Source organism: Pristiophorus japonicus, chromosome 7 (assembly GCF_044704955.1).
Source record: "Pristiophorus japonicus isolate sPriJap1 chromosome 7, sPriJap1.hap1, whole genome shotgun sequence".
NCBI lineage: Eukaryota > Metazoa > Chordata > Chondrichthyes > Pristiophoridae > Pristiophorus > Pristiophorus japonicus.
In genome coordinates, this window is record NC_091983.1 from 103,814,215 (window position 1) to 103,836,033 (window position 21,819).

General features: G+C 42.7%; 1 protein-coding gene across 10 annotated transcripts in view; it reads right to left on the bottom strand.

The window, feature by feature from the left end:
* Positions 1–21,819, bottom strand: part of supt3h (SPT3 homolog, SAGA and STAGA complex component) — a 697,134-nt gene that overhangs the window by 119,288 nt on the left and 556,027 nt on the right. For 8 of the 10 annotated variants that reach the window (XM_070885192.1, XM_070885196.1, XM_070885195.1 and 5 more), the window contains one exon: positions 7,750–7,860. In XM_070885192.1, the coding sequence (XP_070741293.1) occupies positions 7,750–7,860 (111 nt within the window). The remainder of the gene's footprint in view (positions 1–7,749; positions 7,861–21,819) is intronic. The other 2 variants (XR_011593860.1, XM_070885198.1) reach the window with 1 other exon arrangement.

A 21,819-nucleotide genomic window follows, 5' to 3' on the forward strand; every position in this document is an offset into this window, starting at 1 on the left:
TGGACTTTCAAAAGGCTTTTGACAAGGTCCCGCACAAGAGATTGGTGTACAAAATCAAAGCGCATGGTATTGGGGGTAATGTACTGAAGTGGATAGCGAGAACTGGTTGGCAGACAGGAAGCAGAGAGTCGGGATAAACGGGTCCATTTAAGAATGGCAGGCAGTTACTAGTGGGGTGCCGCAGGGCTCAGTGCTGGGACCCCAGCTCTTTACAATATACATTAACGATTTGTACGAAGGAATAGAATGTAATATCTCCAAGTTTGCGGATGACACTAAACTGGGTGGCGGTTTGAGCTGTGAGGAGGACGCTAAGAGGCTGCAGGGTGACTTGGACAGATTAGGTGAGTGGGCAAATACATGGCAGATGCAGTATAATGTGGATAAATGTGAGGTTATCATTTTGGGGGCAAAAACAAGGCGGCAGAATATTATCTGAATGGCGGCAGACTAGAAAAAGGGGAGGTGCAACGAGACCTGGGTGTCATGATTAATCAGTCACTGAATGTGGGCACGCATGTACAGCAGGCGGTAAAGAAGGCAAATGGTATGTTGGCCTTCATAGCTAGGGGATTTGAATATAGGAGCAGGGAGGTCTTACTGCAGTTGTACAGGGCCTTAGTGAGGCCTCACCTGGAATATTGTGTTCAGTCTTGGTCTTCTAGTCTGAGGAAGGACATTCTTGCTATTAAGGGAGTGCAGCAAAGGTTTACCAGACTGATTCCAGGGATGGCTGGGCTGTCTTATGAGGAGAGACTGGATCAACTGGGCCTTTATTCACTGGCGTTTAGAAGGATGAGAGGGGATCTCATAGAAACATATAAGATTCTGACGAGACTGGACAGGATAGATGCGGGAAGAATGTTCTCGATGTTGGGGAAGTCCAGAACCAGGGGACATAGTTTTAGGATAAGGGGTAGGCCATTTAGGACTGAGATGAGGAGAAACTTCTTCACTCAGAGAGTTGTTGACCTGTGGAATTCCCTGCCGCAGAGAGTTGTTGATGCCAGTTCATTGGATATATTCAAGAGGGAGTTAGATATGGCCCTTACAGTTAAGGGTATGGAGAGAAAGCAGGAAAGGGGTACTGAAGGAATGATCAGCCATGATCTTAGTGAATGGCGGTGCAGGCTCGAAGGGCCAAATAGCCTACTCCTGCACCTATTTTCTATGTTTGTATGTTTCTATATGGCACCTTGTCAAATGCCTTCTGGAAGTCCAAATACACAACATCTACTGGTTCCCCTTTATCCACCCTGTTCGTTACATCCGCAAAGAATTCCAGCAAATTTGTCAAACATGATTTCCCCTTCATAAATCCATGCTGACTCTGCCTGACCGAATTATACTTTTCCAAATATCCTGCTACTACTTCTTTAATAATGGACTCCAACATTTTCCCAACCACAGATGTTAGGCTAACAGGTCTATAGTTTCCTGCTTTTTGTCTGCCTCCTTTTTTAATCAGGGGCATTTAATTTGTAGTTTTCTAATCTGCTGGGACCTCCCCAGAATCCAGGGAATTTTGGTAAATTACAACCAATGCATCCACCATCCTTGCCGCTACTTCTCTTAAGACCCTAGGATACAAGTCATCAGGTCCAGGGGATTTATCTGCCTTTAGTCCCATTATCTTACTGAGTACCACCTCCTTAGTGATTGTGATTGTGTTAAGGGGCTATGGCGGGGGGGGGGAGGAACTTGACTATCCACTGTTGGGATATTGTTAGAGTCCTCTGACTGATACAAAATATTTGTTCAGAGTTACTGCCATCTCCATGTTCCCCATTACTAATTCCCCGGTCTCGTCCTCTAAGGGACCAACATTTACTTTAGCCATTCTTTTCCTTTTTATATACCTATAGAAACTCTTGCTATCTGTTTTTATATTTCGTGCTAGTTTACTTTCATAATCTATCTTCCCATTCTTAATCATTTTTTGTGTCATTCTTTGCTGGCTTTTAAAAGCTTACCAATCTTCTGTCCTCCCACTAGTTTTGGCCACATTGTATGCCCTTGTTTTTAATTGGATACCGTCCTTTATTTCTTTAGTTAGACACGGATGGCTATCTTTTCTCTTGCACCCTTTCCTCCTCACTGGAATATATTTTTCTTGAGAGTTGTGAAATATCTCCTTAAATGTACACAACTGTTCATCAACTGTCCTACACTTTAATCTATTTTCCCAATCCACTTTAGCCAACTCTGCCTTCATATCTTCATGGTCTCCTTTCTTTAAGCTTAGTACGCTCGTTTGAGATCCAACTTTCTCACCCTCCATCTGAATTTGAAATTCAACCATGCTACGATCACTCAGTCCAAGGGGATCTTTTACCAGGAGATTGTTTATTAATCCTGTCTCATTACACAGGACCAGATGTAAGATAGCCTGCCCCGGTTGGTTCCATTACATATTGCTCAAGGAACCCGTCCCTTATACATTCTATGAACTATTCCTCAAAGCTACCCTGACCAATTTGATTTGTCCAATCAATATGGAGGTTAAAATCACCCATGATTATTGCTGTTCCCGTTTTTACAAGCCCCCTCTATTTCCTGGTTTTTACTCCGACCAACAGAGTTGCTACTGTTAGGGGGCCTATAGACTACGGCCACCAGTGACTTTTTCCCCTTATTATTCCTCATCTCCACCCAAACTGTTTCAACATCCTGAACATTTGAGCCAAAATCGTTTCTCACTATTGCAGTGATTCCATCCTTTATCAATTGAGCTACCCACCTCCTTTTCCTTTCTGTCTGACCTTCCATATTGTCAAATATCCCTGAATATTTAGTTCCCAGTACAGGTCACTTTGCAACCACGTCTCTGTAAAAGCTATCAGATCATACCCATTTGTATCTATTTGTGCCGTCAACTTATCTATTTTGTTACGAATGCTACGTGCATTTAGACAAAGCTCTTTAAATTTGTTTTTTTTACCCTTTTTTCCTGCTGGTTTCCTCTCTCCTTCAAACTCACTTTCTTTATTTTTGCTTTCTAATTCCAGCTTTACTCCCCTCCCTACTGAATCTATTTTCAGGTTCCCACCCCCCTGCCAAGCTAGTTTTAACCCTCCCCAACAACACTAGTAAACACCCCCCTCTCCCACGAGGATATTGGTCCCGGCTCTGTTGAGGTGCAACCCGTGCGGCTTGTACAGGTCCCACCTCCCCCAGAAGCGATCCCAATTCCTCAGGAAACTAATGCCTCAGGAAACAAAAGCCTCAGGAAACTAAAGCTTGCTAATGATTGCTAAATTATGCAACATGCAGCACACCACTGGTGAACTGAGCTACCTGCTCAGCGTGGTATTGCAGCCTGCGTCCCGTGCGGTCAAAGCATCGAAAGCGCTGCTTCAGCACTCCAATTATCTTTAATAATATTACGTGTGGCTATATGGCTCTTATTATATCGTTGCTCGGCTTCTGTCTGAGGGTTCTGCAGGGGGGTCAAGAGCCAGGTGGCATGGCCGTAACCTTTGTTCCCCAGCATCCAGCTTGTGGCTCAGACTTCAACAGGTCAGACACAGTGCTCTCCCGCAAGATGTGCGCATCATGGATGCTCCCTGGAAAGTAGGTATTCACTGACATTATGCGCTGTGTATGGTCATAGACGAGCTGTGCGATGAGGGAATGGAATCCCTTACGGTTTCGGTACAGCTCCGCCTCCTGTAATGCTGCTCGCAGGGCAACATGGGTACAGTCAGCAGCATCCTGCCCCTTGGGGAAGCCGGAAATGCGTGCAAAACCCAAAGCCCTCTCACTCTGTTCCTCCCTGGTCATTGGGAAGTTTATAAATTCCATCCAGCGTGCATACAGTGCTTCGGTTACCTGTCGAATGCAGCGATGAGTAGCGTGCTGAGAAATAGAAACATAGAAAATAGGTGCAGGAATCGGACATTCGGCCCTTCGAGCCTGCACCACCATTCAATATGATCATGCAACTTCAGTACCCCATTCCTGCTTTCTCTCCATACCCTTGATCCCTTTAGCCGTAAGGGCCACAGCTAACTCCCTTTTGAATATATCTAACAAACTGGCCTCAACAACTTTCTGTGGTAGAGAATTCCACAGGTTCACAATTCTCTGAATGAAGAATTTTCTCCTCATCTCAGTCCTAAATGGCTTACCCCTTATCCTTAGACTGTGACCCCTGGTTCTGGACTTCCCCAACATCGGGAACTTTCTTCCTGCATCTAACCTGTCCAATCCCATCAGAATTTTATACGTTTCAATGAGGTCCCCTCTCATTCTCCTAAATTCCAGTGAATATAAGCCTAGTCAATCCAGTCTTTCTTCATATGTCAATCCTGCCATCCCGGAATCAGTTGGGAACCTTCGCTGCACTCCCTCAATAGCAAGAATGTCTTTCCTCAGATTAGTAGACCAAAACTGTACACAATATTCAAGGTGTGGCCTCACCAAGGTCCTGTACAACTGCAGTAAGACCTCCCTGCTCCTATACTCAATACCCCTAGCTATGAAGGCCAACATGCCATTTGCCTTCTTCACCGCCTGGTGTACCTGCATGCCAACTTTCAATGACTGATGTACCATGACAGCCAGGTCTCGTTGCACCTCCCCTTTTCCCAATCTGTCACCATTCAGATAATATTCTGCCTTCCTGTATTTGCCACCAAAGTGAAAAACCTCACATTTATCTACATTATACTGCATCTGCCATGCATTTGTCCACTCACCTAACCTGTCCAAGTCACCCTGCAGCCTCTTAGCATCCTCCTCCTATCTCAAACTGCCACTCAGCTTAGTGTCATCTGCAAACTTGGAGATATTACATTCAATTCCTTCATCTAAATCATTAATGTATATTGTAAATAGCTGGGTTCCCAGCACTGAACCTTGCGGTACCCCACTAGTCACTGCCTGCCATTCTGAAAAGGACCCATTTATTCCCACTCTTTGCTTCCTGTCTGCCAACCAGTTCTCTATCCACGTCAATACATTACCCCCAATACCATGTGCTTTAATTTTGCACACCAATCTCTTGTGTGGGACCTTGTCAAAAGCCTTTTGAAAGTCCAAATACACCACATCCACTGGTTCTCCCTTGTCCACTCTACTAGTTTCATGCTCAAAAAATTATAGAAGATTTGTCAAGCATGATTTCCCTTTCATAAATCCATGTTGACTTGGACTGATCCTATCACTGCTTTCCAAATGCGCTGCTATTACATCTTTAATAATTCATTCCAACATTTTCCCCACGACTGATGTCAGGCTAACCGGTCAATAATTATCCGTTTTCTCTCTCCCTCCTTTTTTAAAAAGTGGGGTTACATTAGCTACCCTCTAATCCAAAGGAACTGATCCAGAGTCTATAGAATGTTGGAAAATGATCACCAATGCATCCACTATTTCTCGGACCACTTCCTTAAGTACTCTGGGATGCAGACTATCAGGCCCTGGAGATTTATCGGCCTTCAATCCCATCAATTTTCCTAACAATTTCCTGACTATTAAGAATTTCCTTCAGTTCATCTTTCTTGCTAGACCCTCGGTCCCCTAGTATTTCTGGAAGGTTATTTGTGTCTTCCTTCGTGAAGATAGAACCAAAGTATTTGTTCAATTGGTCTGCCATTTCTTTGTTCCCCATTATAAATTCACCTGATTCTGACTGCAAGGGATCTACATTAGTCTTCACTAATCTTTTTCTCTTCACATATCTATAGAAGCTTTTGCAGTCAGTTTTTATGTTCCCTGCTCTCATTATTTTTCCCCTCCTAATTAAACCCTTTGTCCTCCTCTGCTGAATTCTAAATTTCTCCTAGTCTTCAGGTTTGCTGCTTTTTCTGGCCAATTTATATGCCTCTTCCTTGGATTTAACACCTTGGAACTATAGCATATGTCCCCAGCTGATGCCTGAAAAGAGCCACATGCATAAAAGGAAGGTGCCACAGTCACCTTCATCTCGACGTAGAGTGCAGTAATGTTGTTGGTACTGGGCTGCAGGTCTGCCTTAATGAGCTGGCAAATGTCATCGATCTCCTCTTTTTGGAAGCTCAGCCTTCGAACGCACTGTCGATCGGTCAGGTCCAAAAATGAGCGCTTTTCCCTGAAAATCCTTTGGAGGTTTATTGAGCAGCGTTATCAGGGTACCTACCTCCATTACCCTTAAATCTCCAGAATCTCCTCAAAGATCCTGAGATAAACTCAAATTATTTTTCAATGAAAAAAATATTAACTCAAATGTCTTCTATCTTAATAATAATCAATAAAAATACCTTTCCCACTGTAAATCGCACTAAAAAGTCACTGTTCACCTCTGAAATACTGAGGTGCCGCTTTTGCTGACTGTTCCCGATTTCAAAATGGCGGCACCGAGCACCACCGCCCATTCCCGCCCACTTAAGATTGAGTAAAACCACCTTCTCCATAACAGTATACAGCTCCAGTGATATGTTGGCAGTATATCATGAAACTTGCACTTTTTGAGCAGTATGTGTGCGGTTCTACATGGCAGACAGTGTGCATACCGCTCGGCGGTATGTCAATGATGAATCTTCCGCCGAGCGGTATGTCGATGGTATCTACCTGATTTTTGACGAAACTTGTATTTTTGGGCGGTAAGTGGACGGTATGTCGATGCATTTCAGGCCCTCGAGTATTTGTCAGTTTCACTGATTACTGGCTTGTGAGGGGGGGGGGGGGGCGGGGGGGACAGGGCCACAGCACAGCCTATGTTGGAGCAGTGAATGACTGACCGCAACTTCAGGATTTCCACATTTAGATGCACATGCGCCACATCCTGAAGTTGTGGTGTCAAAAGGGTAATAACGGCGAACTAACAACACCGCAAATTCCGACCCATTGTTTCCACATTGTTATGATATTGGTTGGTTAAATGCAGTAAATTGAATATAACATTATTTGTTGGAACATTCTACTTACCTGTAACATTATGTTTAAAGAAGAGTGGAGGGCAAAAGATACCATCAATACATTTTTAAATGTTACTGTTTCGGAAAGGCAAGCTTTTTTTATATTAGAAGAACTGCAGAGATTTATAAAAAGAAAGCTCAGTGATTATGGCCCTTAATACAGCTCATCCACTTATCTTTCTATATGGTTAATTTGAGCTTTATTAAGTACGATAACAAAAGTAAGCAAACATTCCAACTTTTATGACCTAGCCAGCTGGTTGCAGTTTGGCAGACTACAAGCTGGCAAGCACAGAGATCCTACAACCAAAAGTCAGAAGGCAACAGACAGTTCAGAAAGTTAAGAATGTATAATCCAGTCACTTGTAGTTGATTCTTTAACCCTTCCTTTTCTTGAAAATCTACAGAGAACACAATTCACTTCTGGCACAAAATCATTGTTAAGCTTTCAGTTTTAACCTGATGTATGTAAAAAAAAGTATACATTCACAACAGAATGTAGTGTATGCTGGTTAGATATTCTTGGTCCACTCATTCAGATAATCTGCAATAAATGCCCATGCAATGTATTAACAAGACTCTTTGGAGGATTTGTAGTAGCAACTATGTAAGATTCTAAAGTAATATAAAACACTTGAACTGTAATGGAAAAGAGTATTTAGTAATGTGTCAGCTGCCAAAAAAAAGACTATTTATTCTCCTCAGAGAATTTCATCAACTTTTTTTTTCAAGAAAATTACAGCTGCCACAAATTGCTCACAACAATTTCAATACTTCGAACTTTGACCACTTGAAACTAAAAACGCTCTTACATATAAATATAACTTTTTGTAGCACTGTTATTACATACTGTGAATGGGGAAAGAGGGCCAATTTTGTGGCTGTACCGTCGGATCACCTCTCTGATGTGGCTGGGCTGGATGGCATCACTGTGAGTCTCGAGACCACAAGCTGCAGCACTCTGTAACATAAAATCATAAATTCTTAACTAAATCAAAAACACTAAGATAACTCCAGATAAAAGACCTACAGTATAGCAGCCTCAACAAAATTAACTTTTTAAATTGAATATATTCACGTTAAATAAATTCATGCAAATGCTCAGCATGGGCATGGGTCAAGGAGAAAAACTGAAAAATTATCTGAAAGAAAATTACTATCTGGATATAACTACATTTTTATATAATAATGCAATAATATGTTGATGCTTAAACTTGAGTCACATTTCAAAAAGAAAATTGCACTTAACTACTATCTGTTTTCCTGGGTACTATGAATTATTTCATGAAAGCGATTGGTAATTTTACTGCCCACGAGATTCACTGCATGTGTGAACTGTCATTTACATGTGCGAAGTAACACATGATCGTCAGCAGCTGTGCAGTGTTCCTCAATTCATGTGAAGATACACTTAACTATGCCGACTAGGAAATTCATAGTTTGGATCGCGGTTTATGCCGATCTCAGCCAGGGCACTGGTAGGGATGCTGCAACTGGTCTCAGTGCCACCGGGCTAGGCAGAGGAGAACACAGCCAGGGGTTCCTGGTCCTGATATAAAAACAGAAAATGCTGGAAATGCTGAGCAGGTCAGGCATCTGTGGAGAAACGTTTCAGGTCGATGGCCTGGTCCTGATTGCTGGGTGGTGATCCTTGCTGGAAAGTGCACTCACGTGCATATTGGTGAGAAAGAATTGAATTTGGCTGAGATACCTCCATTGTGGAGTAGCCAATCAATACACACACATAAAGAATGGCCACTTGTGTAAAGTGCTGGAGGGGTCCTCTGGCATCATACCCCAAAATGAATCAACATCTCGAGAACTTGTGTATTTTGTTAAATAAATTTTTTTTTAATGATACTGAAAATTTAAAACAGAAGTCCGGCCTTTAAGAGTCTTTACCGTTATAGTTACCACAATTACTCCATATAATTTCCTTCTAAAATTAATCTATTTTTAGTTCAACTTTTTAAATTCAAAAACAAAATGCTTTTTTAAAAAAAAGTCAATTATTTGCTTAATTCATCTTATTATCATGCAGCCATTATTGTTTAACTTATAAAAATAGTATATTTGAGTAATAGGGCTGAGTAAGCTGATTTCAGTCATTAGGGTAACAATTCCTCTGATTGTTTTGACCAGCATCAATACAAATTAAGATTTTTTTTGTTCAATACTACATTTTCGATGTCGCTAAACATAATAATGTGATGAATTCTTATCTCATTACATAGAAGTTTGCTGCTGTACTCCTGAGAAATAAATGTCTGGTCTTCGTAAATTAAAAATAAACCATATAAATGGACTTCCACTTACTTACCTACAGAAACATATGACTATAAATTAAAAGCATTATTAGCACTGTCTATTTTTTACCGTTTCAGAAACATTTAATACATTTTAGACTGATGGGAAAATATAGAGAGACTTTTCCATTAAAAATTAACATTCCAAAATTTTTCCTCAAACCACCATTTAGAGGATGTTTATATAAGTATCACAAATGATACAAGTTATGGCAATTTTTTCCTCCTGTAGACATAACAGAAAGAGCAGAGTGACTTCTTTTGTGACGGATCCGTGCTAGGCCTGATCCACGGAAACTTGTCTTGGTATCAGCCTGAAAGAATGTGCTGCTCGATTACTATTTCCAGACTGTTTTCTTATGCAGTTCCTTGTCATTATCACTGTTGGATTCTGGTGCCACTTGAGGCATCCAAATAGTCATGCTTCTCCAACTAGCTTGGGGCTAGAAACGCACATGTAATTACAGCTCTACGATTGCTCAAATTATGTTGGTCGAATGAGCTTTCCAGCCTGCAGAACCAGTGGATGTGGGCCTGGTTCTTTCCAGTAAACTTTACACAATCCAAGAATATTGTGGTAAGTCTAGTGCTGATAAGGATCTCTGTTGTTTCTAAAATGAATCTGTGGGTTCACACTGATATGAAAAGCACATATTCTGCTTAAAATTACAAAAGCGTACTTAATCTTAATTCTCCAGGGAAAATAATATATTTAAATTTAATTCAAAATAATAAATTACATAGCAATAAACGATGTCATGTAATTCTCCTGTAAACTGCTGTCACAAAAAATGAGGTAAGATTATAGAGAGGGTAGAGATACTGCACTGACTCCTATTCTTTTTCCAATAACAAATTAAAATAAATATATATTTGAGGACCTGTGATCTGATGATGTTAGTAGCACAACTCTTGTACCAGGAGTTTAGGGTAGTGACACTATACTGACATATAACGCTTGCTCCTGAATGAGGCATCATATCACATCTTCCAGATTTATAAATATAGCTGCTAGCTCCTCCCCTCCCTTGACGTCTGGGTAAATGCAATATATGGTGTGGTACTGAGCCATACAGACCAGGGAGATCCCAAGATCAATCCTCGGTCTCTCCTAAGATAGTAATTCTCAACCAGGGCATGAATTGAATGTGTTACAACTATGGTATGGTTGCACTGTCAGAGGTGCCATCATTAGAGACATTAAACAGAGGTCCTGTCTCCTCTCTCAGGTGGAAGATCCCATGGCACTATTTCGAAGAATAGCGGGGAAATATTTATCGGTGTCCTGACTAATGTTTATCCCTCAACCAAAATCACTAAAAACAAATTATCTGGTCATTATCATATTGCTGTTTGTGGGTCCTTGCTCTGTGCAATTGGTTGCTGTGTTTCCTACATTACAACTGCATCTACACTTCAAAAGTACTTCATCAGCTGTAAAGTACTTTGGGATGTCCTGAGGTCATGAAAGGCACTATATTAATGTTGTCTTTCTTTCTATGTTTCTACCAATTGCAAAGCAAGAGTCCTGAGCATCTATAACTCCTAAAGGGATTGATGCATAAAGACTGAATTGCATTTGGTCCTCTCCATGTCGTTTGAAAAGGAGTAGATTTACCAGAATTCGAATGCAATGTGTGTGTATTCATAGATATGAAATGATATGTCTTTTGCTTGACAGAGATGAAACATTGTTTCAGACAATGAGAAAAAATAATTTGTAAAATTCTAGTGATCCTTTAAAGTTCGCAGTTAAATTTCCCCTTTTCATTTTGTGAGTCATTTGTGAAGTCTATCCTAGACTTCTTAACTTTCCAGGCAAATGGCCACTCTGTCTCAAACTTTATATTATATATTAGGATTTAAGCCTAGGCGCTTCCAAAGAGCATTAGGGGGATATTCCTAAACAGTGTTCTTTGGACTTCTGTCTTTAGTGGCAGTCAAGACTGAAATTGTGATGACAGCGCAATACAAAATGGGAACAAGTGAAGATAGATTAAGGGTGACTGAGAAAGATAAGGCAAGGTAACAAACAGGCAGGGATAAACAAAAAACCAAAGCACAAACTCCTCAGATCTAGCATCATCCAAAAATATATTTAGTGACTGTTTCGGTCTTCTGTGAATCAAGCTAATAAATAGACTTATTCTGAGCGAAGAAACATGGCTGTAAGCTGTTGCCATTTCCATCCAAAGAAACACTGGTACAATTATTCTGCAGATATTTCTTATTAACAGAACGAACAACACAGAAGTAGAACTATACTTGAGTTCATCAATGCAATTTAAAATTGATTGGTTTGTATGAATTGTACAAAACTATTGTCAAAGCATGTGATTTTATTGACTATTCCATTTTGATTTAAAAGAGGTACAATCTGCTTTATGAATGAGCAAAAACTCCATTTACGCACCCAAAACATGAAAATCACATTGAAACAGCTCAACTGCATGCGATAAATATGTCCTGATCCTTCACCCGCCTCCATATTTTACTTGAAGATAGTGCCACTTTCATTCTAAAAGTTTTTTTTCTGATTGATCATTTGTGTTATATATATATATAGAAAGCAAGTTATAACATTATAGTCCTATTTGGAATCCTATTACAGAAATACAATAATATTCTACAAATCAGTTGTCAACATACATTAGGATCAGCTGCACTGCTGAATGAGCTCATTCTCTTTTGAAACACATTGAATGCTTCCAGTGTACTGAACATGTTACATTGAACAAATGACAATGAATCCGCAGACTAATTCTGTTAGATCCATTGCACTAAGTAACATGAATTTTCCCTGAACACAATTCAACCAAGGAACAAATTCTTGTTACTGAATGCACTGAACCATGTATCAGATTGCATTTTTCAGGCAGTATAATTAGTTGGGCTGGTTTGATGCAGTCTAGTAACTTTTAAAGGACCGTGAAGCTTAAATAAATGCACAATAGCACATGTGCCAAACAAAACGAGCATACTGCCTAATGGAACAGAATAACTGCAGAGGTTAATATAGACACACAAGCAGGTTCATGGAGTGACTGAATGAACATAAAGCCGACTAATCAATAAATCAAAGGACAAATGCCAAGCAACACAGGCACTGAACAAATTGGCCTCTATTTGCATTTTTGGCTTATCGAAACTCATCTCGGTTCACTGAACTTATACCTGTATTTGAAACTCCCAGTCTGAGCAGTCAATCTATGGTACAGGTAAAATCTTGAGTCAGCATCAGATCTTACAACAAGCAAGGTTACGTATTTCTTGACAGATTGTGGCAAGTGCTGATGTAAAATAATACACAAATCAACCCGAGTGAAGCACGCTTGAGGATTGGCTCGGTTAAAATTGCCAAGTTCTTTTGGGAGACAGAGATCTGACGTTTTCACCAGGTACCAAACTCACAGCATCATATCAAATGTAAAACTTTGGGTTTTTGCTTAACAGAAGATTTTGTGATCTTGTTTTGACAACATAAATTCAAATAGCCTTGAAGTTACATGTGTCAATATTTGCACAGAACTGCTTAATACATATCAAATTTCTTTATCTGCTATTTTAATGGCGGCATGTCTCCATTAAAACTGTGGACAAAAGAATTTCATACAAACCTGTTAAGTACTCATAAGTTACTATTAACACAGCAGAATTTAACGGACAAAATGCTTTTGCTTCATTTTCAAGTGGAACCTTCAATTGTACATTCTCTGAATTTACTGCACGTTCCTGCAGGAAAGGCTAATCTTTACAAAAGAGCCAGATGTACTTTAGTTTGACTGTGTTTATTTCCTGGCAAAGGCAATGGTAATACATCTGTTAAATAACAGGACAATAAATCCGCAAACACCGAGCAATCCATAATAAGGAACGCAAAAACATGTAGTGAAAGAGTAAAACGAAAGAAATAGAACAACCACAGTCATTATTCATTTTTGTAAACATTTTCAGCTGCTCCCAACTACGTTTACCCCTCCTGACTTGGAGACATTGGCCTAAGCTTTCTGACTGGGGGGGTGAGGGAGGTGGTGGGGGTGTGGTGAGCATTTCTGATGGGGCAAGATTCCTCCCAGAAAGAAGTCTCCCTGAGCCCTGCCATATTTCTGGTCCAGGAGTTATTTGCATGTGGCAAATGGATTCCGCAGCCGCTGAACTGGGGCCAGCCAAGTTAGTGAGGTGGGCCTTTGGGGGGGGGGGGGGGTCCAGCCGCAAAGGGAGGAAGAGGAAACTTTTGAGCTGCCTAAAAGTAAATCATTCTTTGGGCTGCCTTTTGTGTTGCTGCTCCTGGGGCCTGTGCATGCTAACACTCTGATTGTGACTGCACAGGCCCGCTCCAGGAAAATAGTTTGCGTCTCCCTACACATATTTGAACGTTGGATGCCAGAGCCCAACAGTTCCTGCTTCCAACATGCAAAACTGGGGAAATGCATTAAACATGGAGGAGGCCTGTTTTCCCTCATTTTCATCTAATGTTCATAGGTCCAGCACCTTATGGGTGAGTGTATTCTGGGTCAACAGGACCTGCCCTTGGGAAACTGGGAGGCAAGCACATGGCAAGGCCAGTCCCCAAGCAGCTTGCCACCCCAAGTCTGCAGAAAAATGGCAGGGGTGGGACGGTAAACCTAGGCTCCAGCTGGTCACCTTTTTGTATTGTGCCCAAGTAGCCGTTTTTTTATTAGGGGAGCCTCAACAGTGAGTGTTGGCAGTCTATTCTACTTTGGGGGGATTATAGCTGACACTGTTCATGTACTTAACCAATGCTGACATATACACACAGAGTTTCCCGCAGGCGTCAACCTGGAGGAACAGGTGTGGGATCCCAGGCTGATTTTCCTCTTTCTAGCCCAGGGTGCTGAAGTCAACAGTAGCAGCCCTCATGTCTTTCCATCTGTGATCCTTCCTCAGATTAGGGGACCAAAACTGCACACAATACTCAAAGTGTGGTCTCACCAAGGCCCTGTACAACTGCAGCAAGACCTCCCTGCTCCTATACTCAAATCCTCTCGCTATGAAGGCCAGCATGCCATTTGCTTTCTTTACTGCCTGCTGGACCTGCATGTCTGCCATTGCCTATCCACCGTCAACCCTTTAAGTATCATTCGCCAGTCTATCCTAGCCAAATCACGTCTCATACCATCGAAGTTACCTTTTCTTAAGTTCAGGACCCTAGTCTCTGAATTAACTGTGTCACTCTCCATCTTAATGAAGAATTTTACCATATTATGGTCACTCTTCTCCAAGGGGCCTCGCACGACAAGATTACTAATTAATCCTCTCTCATTACACAAGACCCAGTCTAGGATGGCCTGCTCTCTAGTTGGTTCCTTGACATATTGGTCTAGAAAACCATCCCTAATACACTCCAGGAAATCCTCCTCCACAGTACAACAACCATGCAACAGAGAACAGCATGAAAATAAATTTCATTGTTAAACCTCCCGCCTCAATTGCTAACAGTTAGAAATATCTAATCGGCTCAAAGCATTTACTTACCAGATAATCATTTCCCAAGCTCAGTGCAAACTATTACTTGACTGAATATAAGCAGTATGAATATTATTAGTACAGGTTGAACCTTTCTTATCCGGCACCCTCGAGACCTGGCCTGTGCCGGATAAGGGATTTTGCCGGACGAGGGGAGGTTATGTTAAATTGGATGGTACAGGTATTGAGCAAGGGGATATCGGGGCTGGGTGGCTTGGGGCTGGGAGTACATTGGGGGGGATGCCTCAGGCCAGCGATCGCAGGAGTCGGCAGCGAGGAAGACTCCAATTTGTTCATGTCGGAGTGGCCGGGAAAGGTGCTGGACAACAGGTGATGTTGAATAAGGGAGTCCCGGATAAGGGAGGTTCAACCTGTACTAAACCTTCCCTTTGAGGTTGCTAGACATAAAATGAAAGCTGAATTGTCCCTGGAAACAGAAGGTTTTTTATATGTTAAACATGTCTTTCACCTATACGAAACAGCAATAATATTTCCCCTTAAACACAATCTGCTTCAGAGTGCATTGACTGATCATCCTTTTTGCACAACTTCAGTAAGCTAACTCTTGATGTTTTCCTTAGAACTTGCACATAACATTTTAGAACATCTATTCCCGGCATTAAACACCTGTCTTAAGCAAATGGTTTTGTTTAAAAATGAACCCTTTAGGATCACGCAAAACACCTCATGAGTCAAAACAGTATGTCAACATAGCAACTTCTAAAAGTATCTCGAAATACAAGCACAGATAATTTGTTTAAATTATATGAAATAGCTTTCACAGCTATCTTTAAATCAACTGTTCTTCAATACTTGCTGTTTTAATACTGTATGACAATTAGCCTCCACATGGTTTTGAAGGATTCTGTTGCTTTTCTATCAGCTTCGTGGCTTTTGAAGCAATCAAATGGGTGTTTCCCAAGTTATTACACTGAAATGAAATCTCAACCTTTGCACTGTTGGACTCTGTCAATTTGCAAATACCTGATAATAACTAACTAGACACTAACTATTGATAAGGTAACTGCCCTTAATAATTGGGCCATTCATGGCAATAAATACCAGTAGAGGAAATAAAGAAAATTAGTTAGTTTAACAAATACACAATTTAGTGCTTTTTGAAATGGAATATGTTTAAAACATTCTTACCATGTAAACAACATTTTGCTAAAGCCCTTTATAGCTCATAAGTTATCAGAAATTAGACTCATGCATAATACTTGCAATAATAATTTGTAACAACAGTTATAATACAGGATTTAAAATAAAATTTCACGTGGTTTCCTTTAAGAGTACATTGTAATTTATATTGGTTTTAAATTAAAATGAGTTGACTCCTATTGTGTAAATGTGCTATGTTAAAAAAAAATTAAGTAACCTTGAACGTCAGCATAATTTTGATAAGTACCAGTGACTGCTGTGCAGGCACAATCACAGATAGTTTCAGAACAGAACAGAACATTTATATACTGAGAAAAATGAACATTTTCTCCTTAATCTAAAAATAGCTTTGGTTACAAAATATCGTTCGTAATGGTGAAAACATATGCGTCAATAAGTGAGCAACAATATTTTGCATTTATATAGCATCTTCAACATAGAAAAATTATCCCAAATTGCTTCACATAGGCATGAGGAAAAAATTAATTCCCAGTCAAAGGAGGAGATATTAGGAGGGATGACCATAACCTTGGTGAAGAGATGGGATTTAAAGAGGGTCTTAAAGTAGGAGAGGGAGCTTGAGAGGCAGAGATGTTAAGGGAGGGAATTTCAGAGCATGGGTCAGAAGCAGCTGAAGATACAGCCCCAATGGTTTGGCAAAGAGAGAAGCGGTGCACAAAAGGAACGGAGAATTCCAAATTGTAGAGCTACTGAAATAGGGAAGAGTGAAGCCATAATGGAAATTTAAAAACATGGATGAAGGTTTTAAATCGGAGGCAGTAGGGGACTAGAAGTCAATGTAGGTCAGCAAGAACAGGGGTGATGTGTGAGAGGTTAGAATATAGGCAGCAGAGGTTTGGATGAGCTGAACATTATGGAGGGTGAGGTTCAAAGCTGGGCAAGGAGAGCATTGGAATAGTTAAATTTGAATGTGACAGAGAGATGAATGAAGCTTTCAGCAGCACATGGACGAAGGTAGGGTGGAGACAGGCAATGTTACACTGGTGGAAGGTGGCAGTCATTGTGATGGAGATGATATGGGATTAGAAACACGGCTTAGTGTCAAATAAGAAGCAGAGGTGGCAAACAGTCTGGTTCTGCCTGTGATCATGGCCAGGAACAGGGATAAGTAAGAGTGGAACCAAGCAAGAGCAGACCCACTGAGCTGAACAATGGAGGTGAGGCGTTGGAGGAGGATCATATAGGTGATTGTATCAAAGACTATAGAGAGGTCAAGGAGGATGAGGAGGGATAGTGCATCATGGTCGAAGAGGATGTCATTTGTGACTTTAGTTAGAGGTTTTTTGGTGCTGTAGCAGGCGTATAAACCTACTTGGTGAGATTCAAATAGGGAGTTGCAGGAAAGATGGGCATGGATATAGGAGGCAACAACTTGTTCAATGACTTTGAAGAGGAAAGGGCGATTGAAGATGGGGTAGTAGTTTGCAAGGATAGAGAAATTAAGGATGTGTTTTTTGAGGGGAGAGATGAAATTGAGGGTGACAGTACCTGAGAAGTGGAACCATTTACAATGTCAGCTATCATAAGGGCCAGAAAAGGAAGATGGGTGGTCAATGGTTTAGTGGAAATGGGGTTCAAGGGAACAGGAACACGGTTTCAGGACAAGATGAGTTTGGATAGGGCATGAGGGGAGATGGGAATCAAACTAGAGAGAGATGCAGGTTCAAGGCTAGGAAAGGGGTGCCTGGGGTAGCCTTAGCTTGGTGGGGAAGAAGAGGGGGAAAAGCAATGAACAGGTGGTCTTAACCTTAGTGACAAAGAAGTCACTTGCTGGAGGCGAGGGTAGAGAAGGCATGGAGAGAACGGTTTAAAGTGATGGTTGGTAGTGTGTAAAGAAACCAGAAATCTTTGCTCTCCAAGATGATCCAGAGTGAGGCCAAATGGCAATTGATAGGATCCAGCCAGATCTGGTGATGGATGGCGAAACCAGTTGTGCACCAGATATGCTCAAGTTTTCAAAGTTTCCCAATTCTGTTAAGTTATTAAAAGTTCACAATAATGTTAATGAATGTTATTCCAGTTTGCAAATTACGTTTGCAATGTTTAATAAATCTTATTCAAGTTACTGTATGTTAAATAAATTATTTTGTTCACCTTTGATATGTCCTTACTATGCAGTATAAATGCACATGAGGCCCATACTTGAGAGAAAGTCACTCTGTGACCAGTTACCTTTATTACCAAGAACTCAAGAGACAGATGGCGGGTGGTGCTTCCCCCTTTATACTGGAAAATTCCAGGTTAGGAGTGTCTCCCACAAGTTCGCCCCCTGTGGTCAGTGTTCTCAAGGTGTACAACTTAGGTCAGCTTATACATGGGTTACAATGACAGTTGAATACATGACATCACCTCCCCCGCCAAAGTCTTCTTGGGATCACAGGTTAAGTCTCTTTGGTGGTTTACGCTGCCTAGTAGACCGCTTAACTTGGGGCTCCGGTTGTTGGGCGCTGGCCTGAGTGTCTGCTGTTTGCAGTGCCTCAGGCCTATCCGGACTGCCCAGTGACTGGGCTCTCCTCCACTTGGTTCCGGTGTTCGGTCACCTGTGGTGGAGTAAACGCAATGTCGTGTTCTTCCTCTGCTTCTTCTATGGGGTTGCTGAACCTCCTTTTAGTTTGATCCATGTGTTTGCGGCAGATTTGTCCATTGGTAAGTTTAACTACCAAAACTCTATTCCCCTCTTTGGCAATCTCAGTGCCTGCGAGCCATTTGGGCCCTGCAGCGTAGTTAAGAACAAAAACAGGGTCATTGACATCAATGCATCGTGCCCTCGCATTCCTGTCATGGTAGTCACATTGTGACTGACGCCTGCTCTCAACAATTTCTTTCATAGTAGGGTGTATAAGGGATAACCTGGTTTTGAGCGTCCTTTTCATTAGCAGCTCTGCGGGTGGAACCCATGAGCGAGTGTGGTCGGGATCTATTGGCCAACAGGAGGCGTGATAAGCTGTTTTATAGCGAACCCCCTTGGATTCTGAGCATCCCCTGTTTGATTATCTGCACTGCTCATTCTGCCTGGCCGTTTGAGGCCGGCTTGAACGGTGCTGTTCTGACATGGTTGATTTCATTGCCTGCCATGAAGTCCTGGAATTCAGTGCTTGTGAAGCACAGGCTATTGTCGCTGACCAAGATGTCTGGTAGACCATGGGCGGCGAACATTGCCCGTAGACTTTCTACCGAGGCAGAGGATGTGCTTGAATTTAAAATGGCACACTCAATCCATTTGGAGTAGGCGTCTACTACAACCAAAAACATTTTTCCCATAGAAGGACCTGCGTAGTCCACATGGATGCGTGACCATGGCTTGGCGGGCCAGCACCAAGGGCTAAGGGGGGCTTCCCTGGATGCGTTGCCCAGCTGAGCACATGTGTTGCACCTGCGAACACAAAGCTGCAGGTCTGCATCTATCCCTGGTCACCAAACGTGTGACCTGGCAATTGTCTTCATCATGACAATGCCCGGGTGCTCATTGTGAAGTTCACTGATAAACATCTCTCTTCCCTTCTGGGGCATGACTACTCGTTTTCCCCACAGTCGGCAATCGGCCTGAATCGAGAGTTCATCCTTGCACCTATGAAACGGTTTAAACTCCTCAGGGCATGCCCCGTACGTGGCTGCCCAGTCCCCATTCAGGACACATTTCTTAACCAAAAAGACAGTAGCGGGTTTTTATTTGTCCAGACTTTAATCTGACAGGCTGTCACACGTGAGCCTCAGCATCATGCTCAGCTGCCCCCTCAGTGGTGGCTAGTGGCAGCCTGCTGAGTGCTTCGGCACAGTTTTCAGTGCCCGGTCTGTGCCAAATTGTGTAGTCATAGGCGGCTAACATAAGTGCCCACCTCTGTATGCAGGCCGATGCATTCGCATTTATGGCCTTGTTGTTGGCCAAAAGGGACGTTAGAGGTTTGTGATCCGTCTCCAGCTCAAATTTCCTGCCAAACAGGTACTGGTGCATTTTTTTTTTTACTGCATATACACATGCTAGCGCTTTCTTTTCTACCATACCGTAGCCCCTTTCTGCCTGGGACAGACTTCTGGAGGCATAAGCTATCGGCTGCAACTGACCATTGGCATTCACATGCTGCAACACACACCAGACCCCATAGGACGACGCATCACACGCTAAAACTAGTTTATTACACGGGTCATATAACGTTAACAGTTTGTTGGAGCACAACAAATTGCGTGCTCTATCAAAAGCCCTTTCCTGGCTGTCGCCTTCCAGATCCAATTGCGACCTTTGCGTAGGAGTACATGTAGTGGCTCTAACAGCGTGCTCAATTTGGGAAGAAAGTTGCCAAAATAGTTCAGGAGCCCCAGGAACGAACGCAGCTCCGTCGCGTTTCGGGGTCTATGTGCTCTCTGGATCGCTTCCATTTTGAACGCAGTAGGTCTGATCCCGTCTGCTGCGACCCTCCTCCCCAGGAATTCTACCTCTGGAGCAAGGAAGATGCACTTCGCCTTTTTCAGTCGCAGCCCTACCTGGTCCAGTCTGCGTAGCACTCCTCCAGGTTGTGGAGGTGTTCTTCAGAATCGCGACCCGTGATGTGGATGTCGTTTTGAAAAACCACCGTCCCTGGAATCGACTTGAGGAGGCTTTCCATATTTCGCTGAAAATCGCGGCGGCCGATCAAATCCCGAACGGACATCTGTTGTACTCAAACAACCCCTTATGTGTCGTGATGGTGGTCAGCTTCTTCAAATCACTCGCCAGCTCCTGGGTCATGTAAGCTGAGGTCAGGTCCAATTTTGAAAAAGGTTTGCCACCGGATAGCGTCGCAAAGAGGTCCTCTGCTCTCGGTAGCAGGTACTGGTCTTGGACTGACACCCGATTGATCGTGGCCTTGTAAATCGCCACATATCCTGACCGACCCATCCGCCTTGAGCACCAGGACGATCGGGCTCGCCCAGTCACTGAATTCGACTGGCGAGATGATGTCTTCCCTCAGCAGGCGGTCCAATTCGCATTCTATCTTTTCCCGCATCACATACGGCACCGCTCTGGCCTTGTGGTGTACTGGCCTGGCATCCGGGTTTATGTGCGTCACTACCTTGGTCCCAATGAAAGTGCCGATGCTGGGTTGAAATAATGAGTCAACTTTGTCCAGGACCTGTGAGCATGATACTCGCTCCACAGAAGAAATTGCATTGACATCGCCCCATTTCCAGTTCATGACAGCAAGCCAACTCCTCCCCAGTAGTGCGGGACCATCCCCGGGACAATCCAGAGTGGCAACCTGGTCTCCGAATTTTTGTGGGTCACGACAACTGTGGCGCTGCCTAGTACCGGAATGATCTCCTTTGTGTATGTCCGTAGCTGTGCGTCAATCGGCAATAATTTTGGCCTCCTGGCCTTGGACACCCACAACCTTTCAAACTGTTTGATACTCATCAGGGACTGGTTGGCCCCTGTGTCTAGCTCCATTAATACTGGGATGCCATTGAGGAGCATGTTCATCATTATCGTTGGCGTGCTGGTATATGAGCTGTATATGTGCTCCATATGAACTCGCTAAACTTCAGCTTCCAGTGATTTCCCCCAGTATTCATTTGGCTTCATAGGGCTCACATCGGGCCCGTCCTCCTCGTACATCAACCTGGCTGCAGGCTTCCTGCACATATGCGCTAAGTGACCGCTGACGTTACAGTTTCTGCAGGTATATTGCTGATATCTGCAAGCTCTGGCTGAGTGTTTGCCTCCACAGCTCCAGCATGAGCTGAAGGCCCCATTGTTGGAAACAAAAGGTCCATTACCAGTCGATCGTCTCTGACTGTCTCTGTAACTGTCCTAAAGCGCACCATTAACAGGTGTTGATGGCCCCATTACTGGCCGCATTGTCCATTGCGAAGGCATGAATCGCCGTTCAGCTAGCCATTGTCTCTGTTGAATTCCCCCTTTGGGTTCGACTACATGCTCGGGCATGTCCAATTGCCCTTGTCTGCCGAGA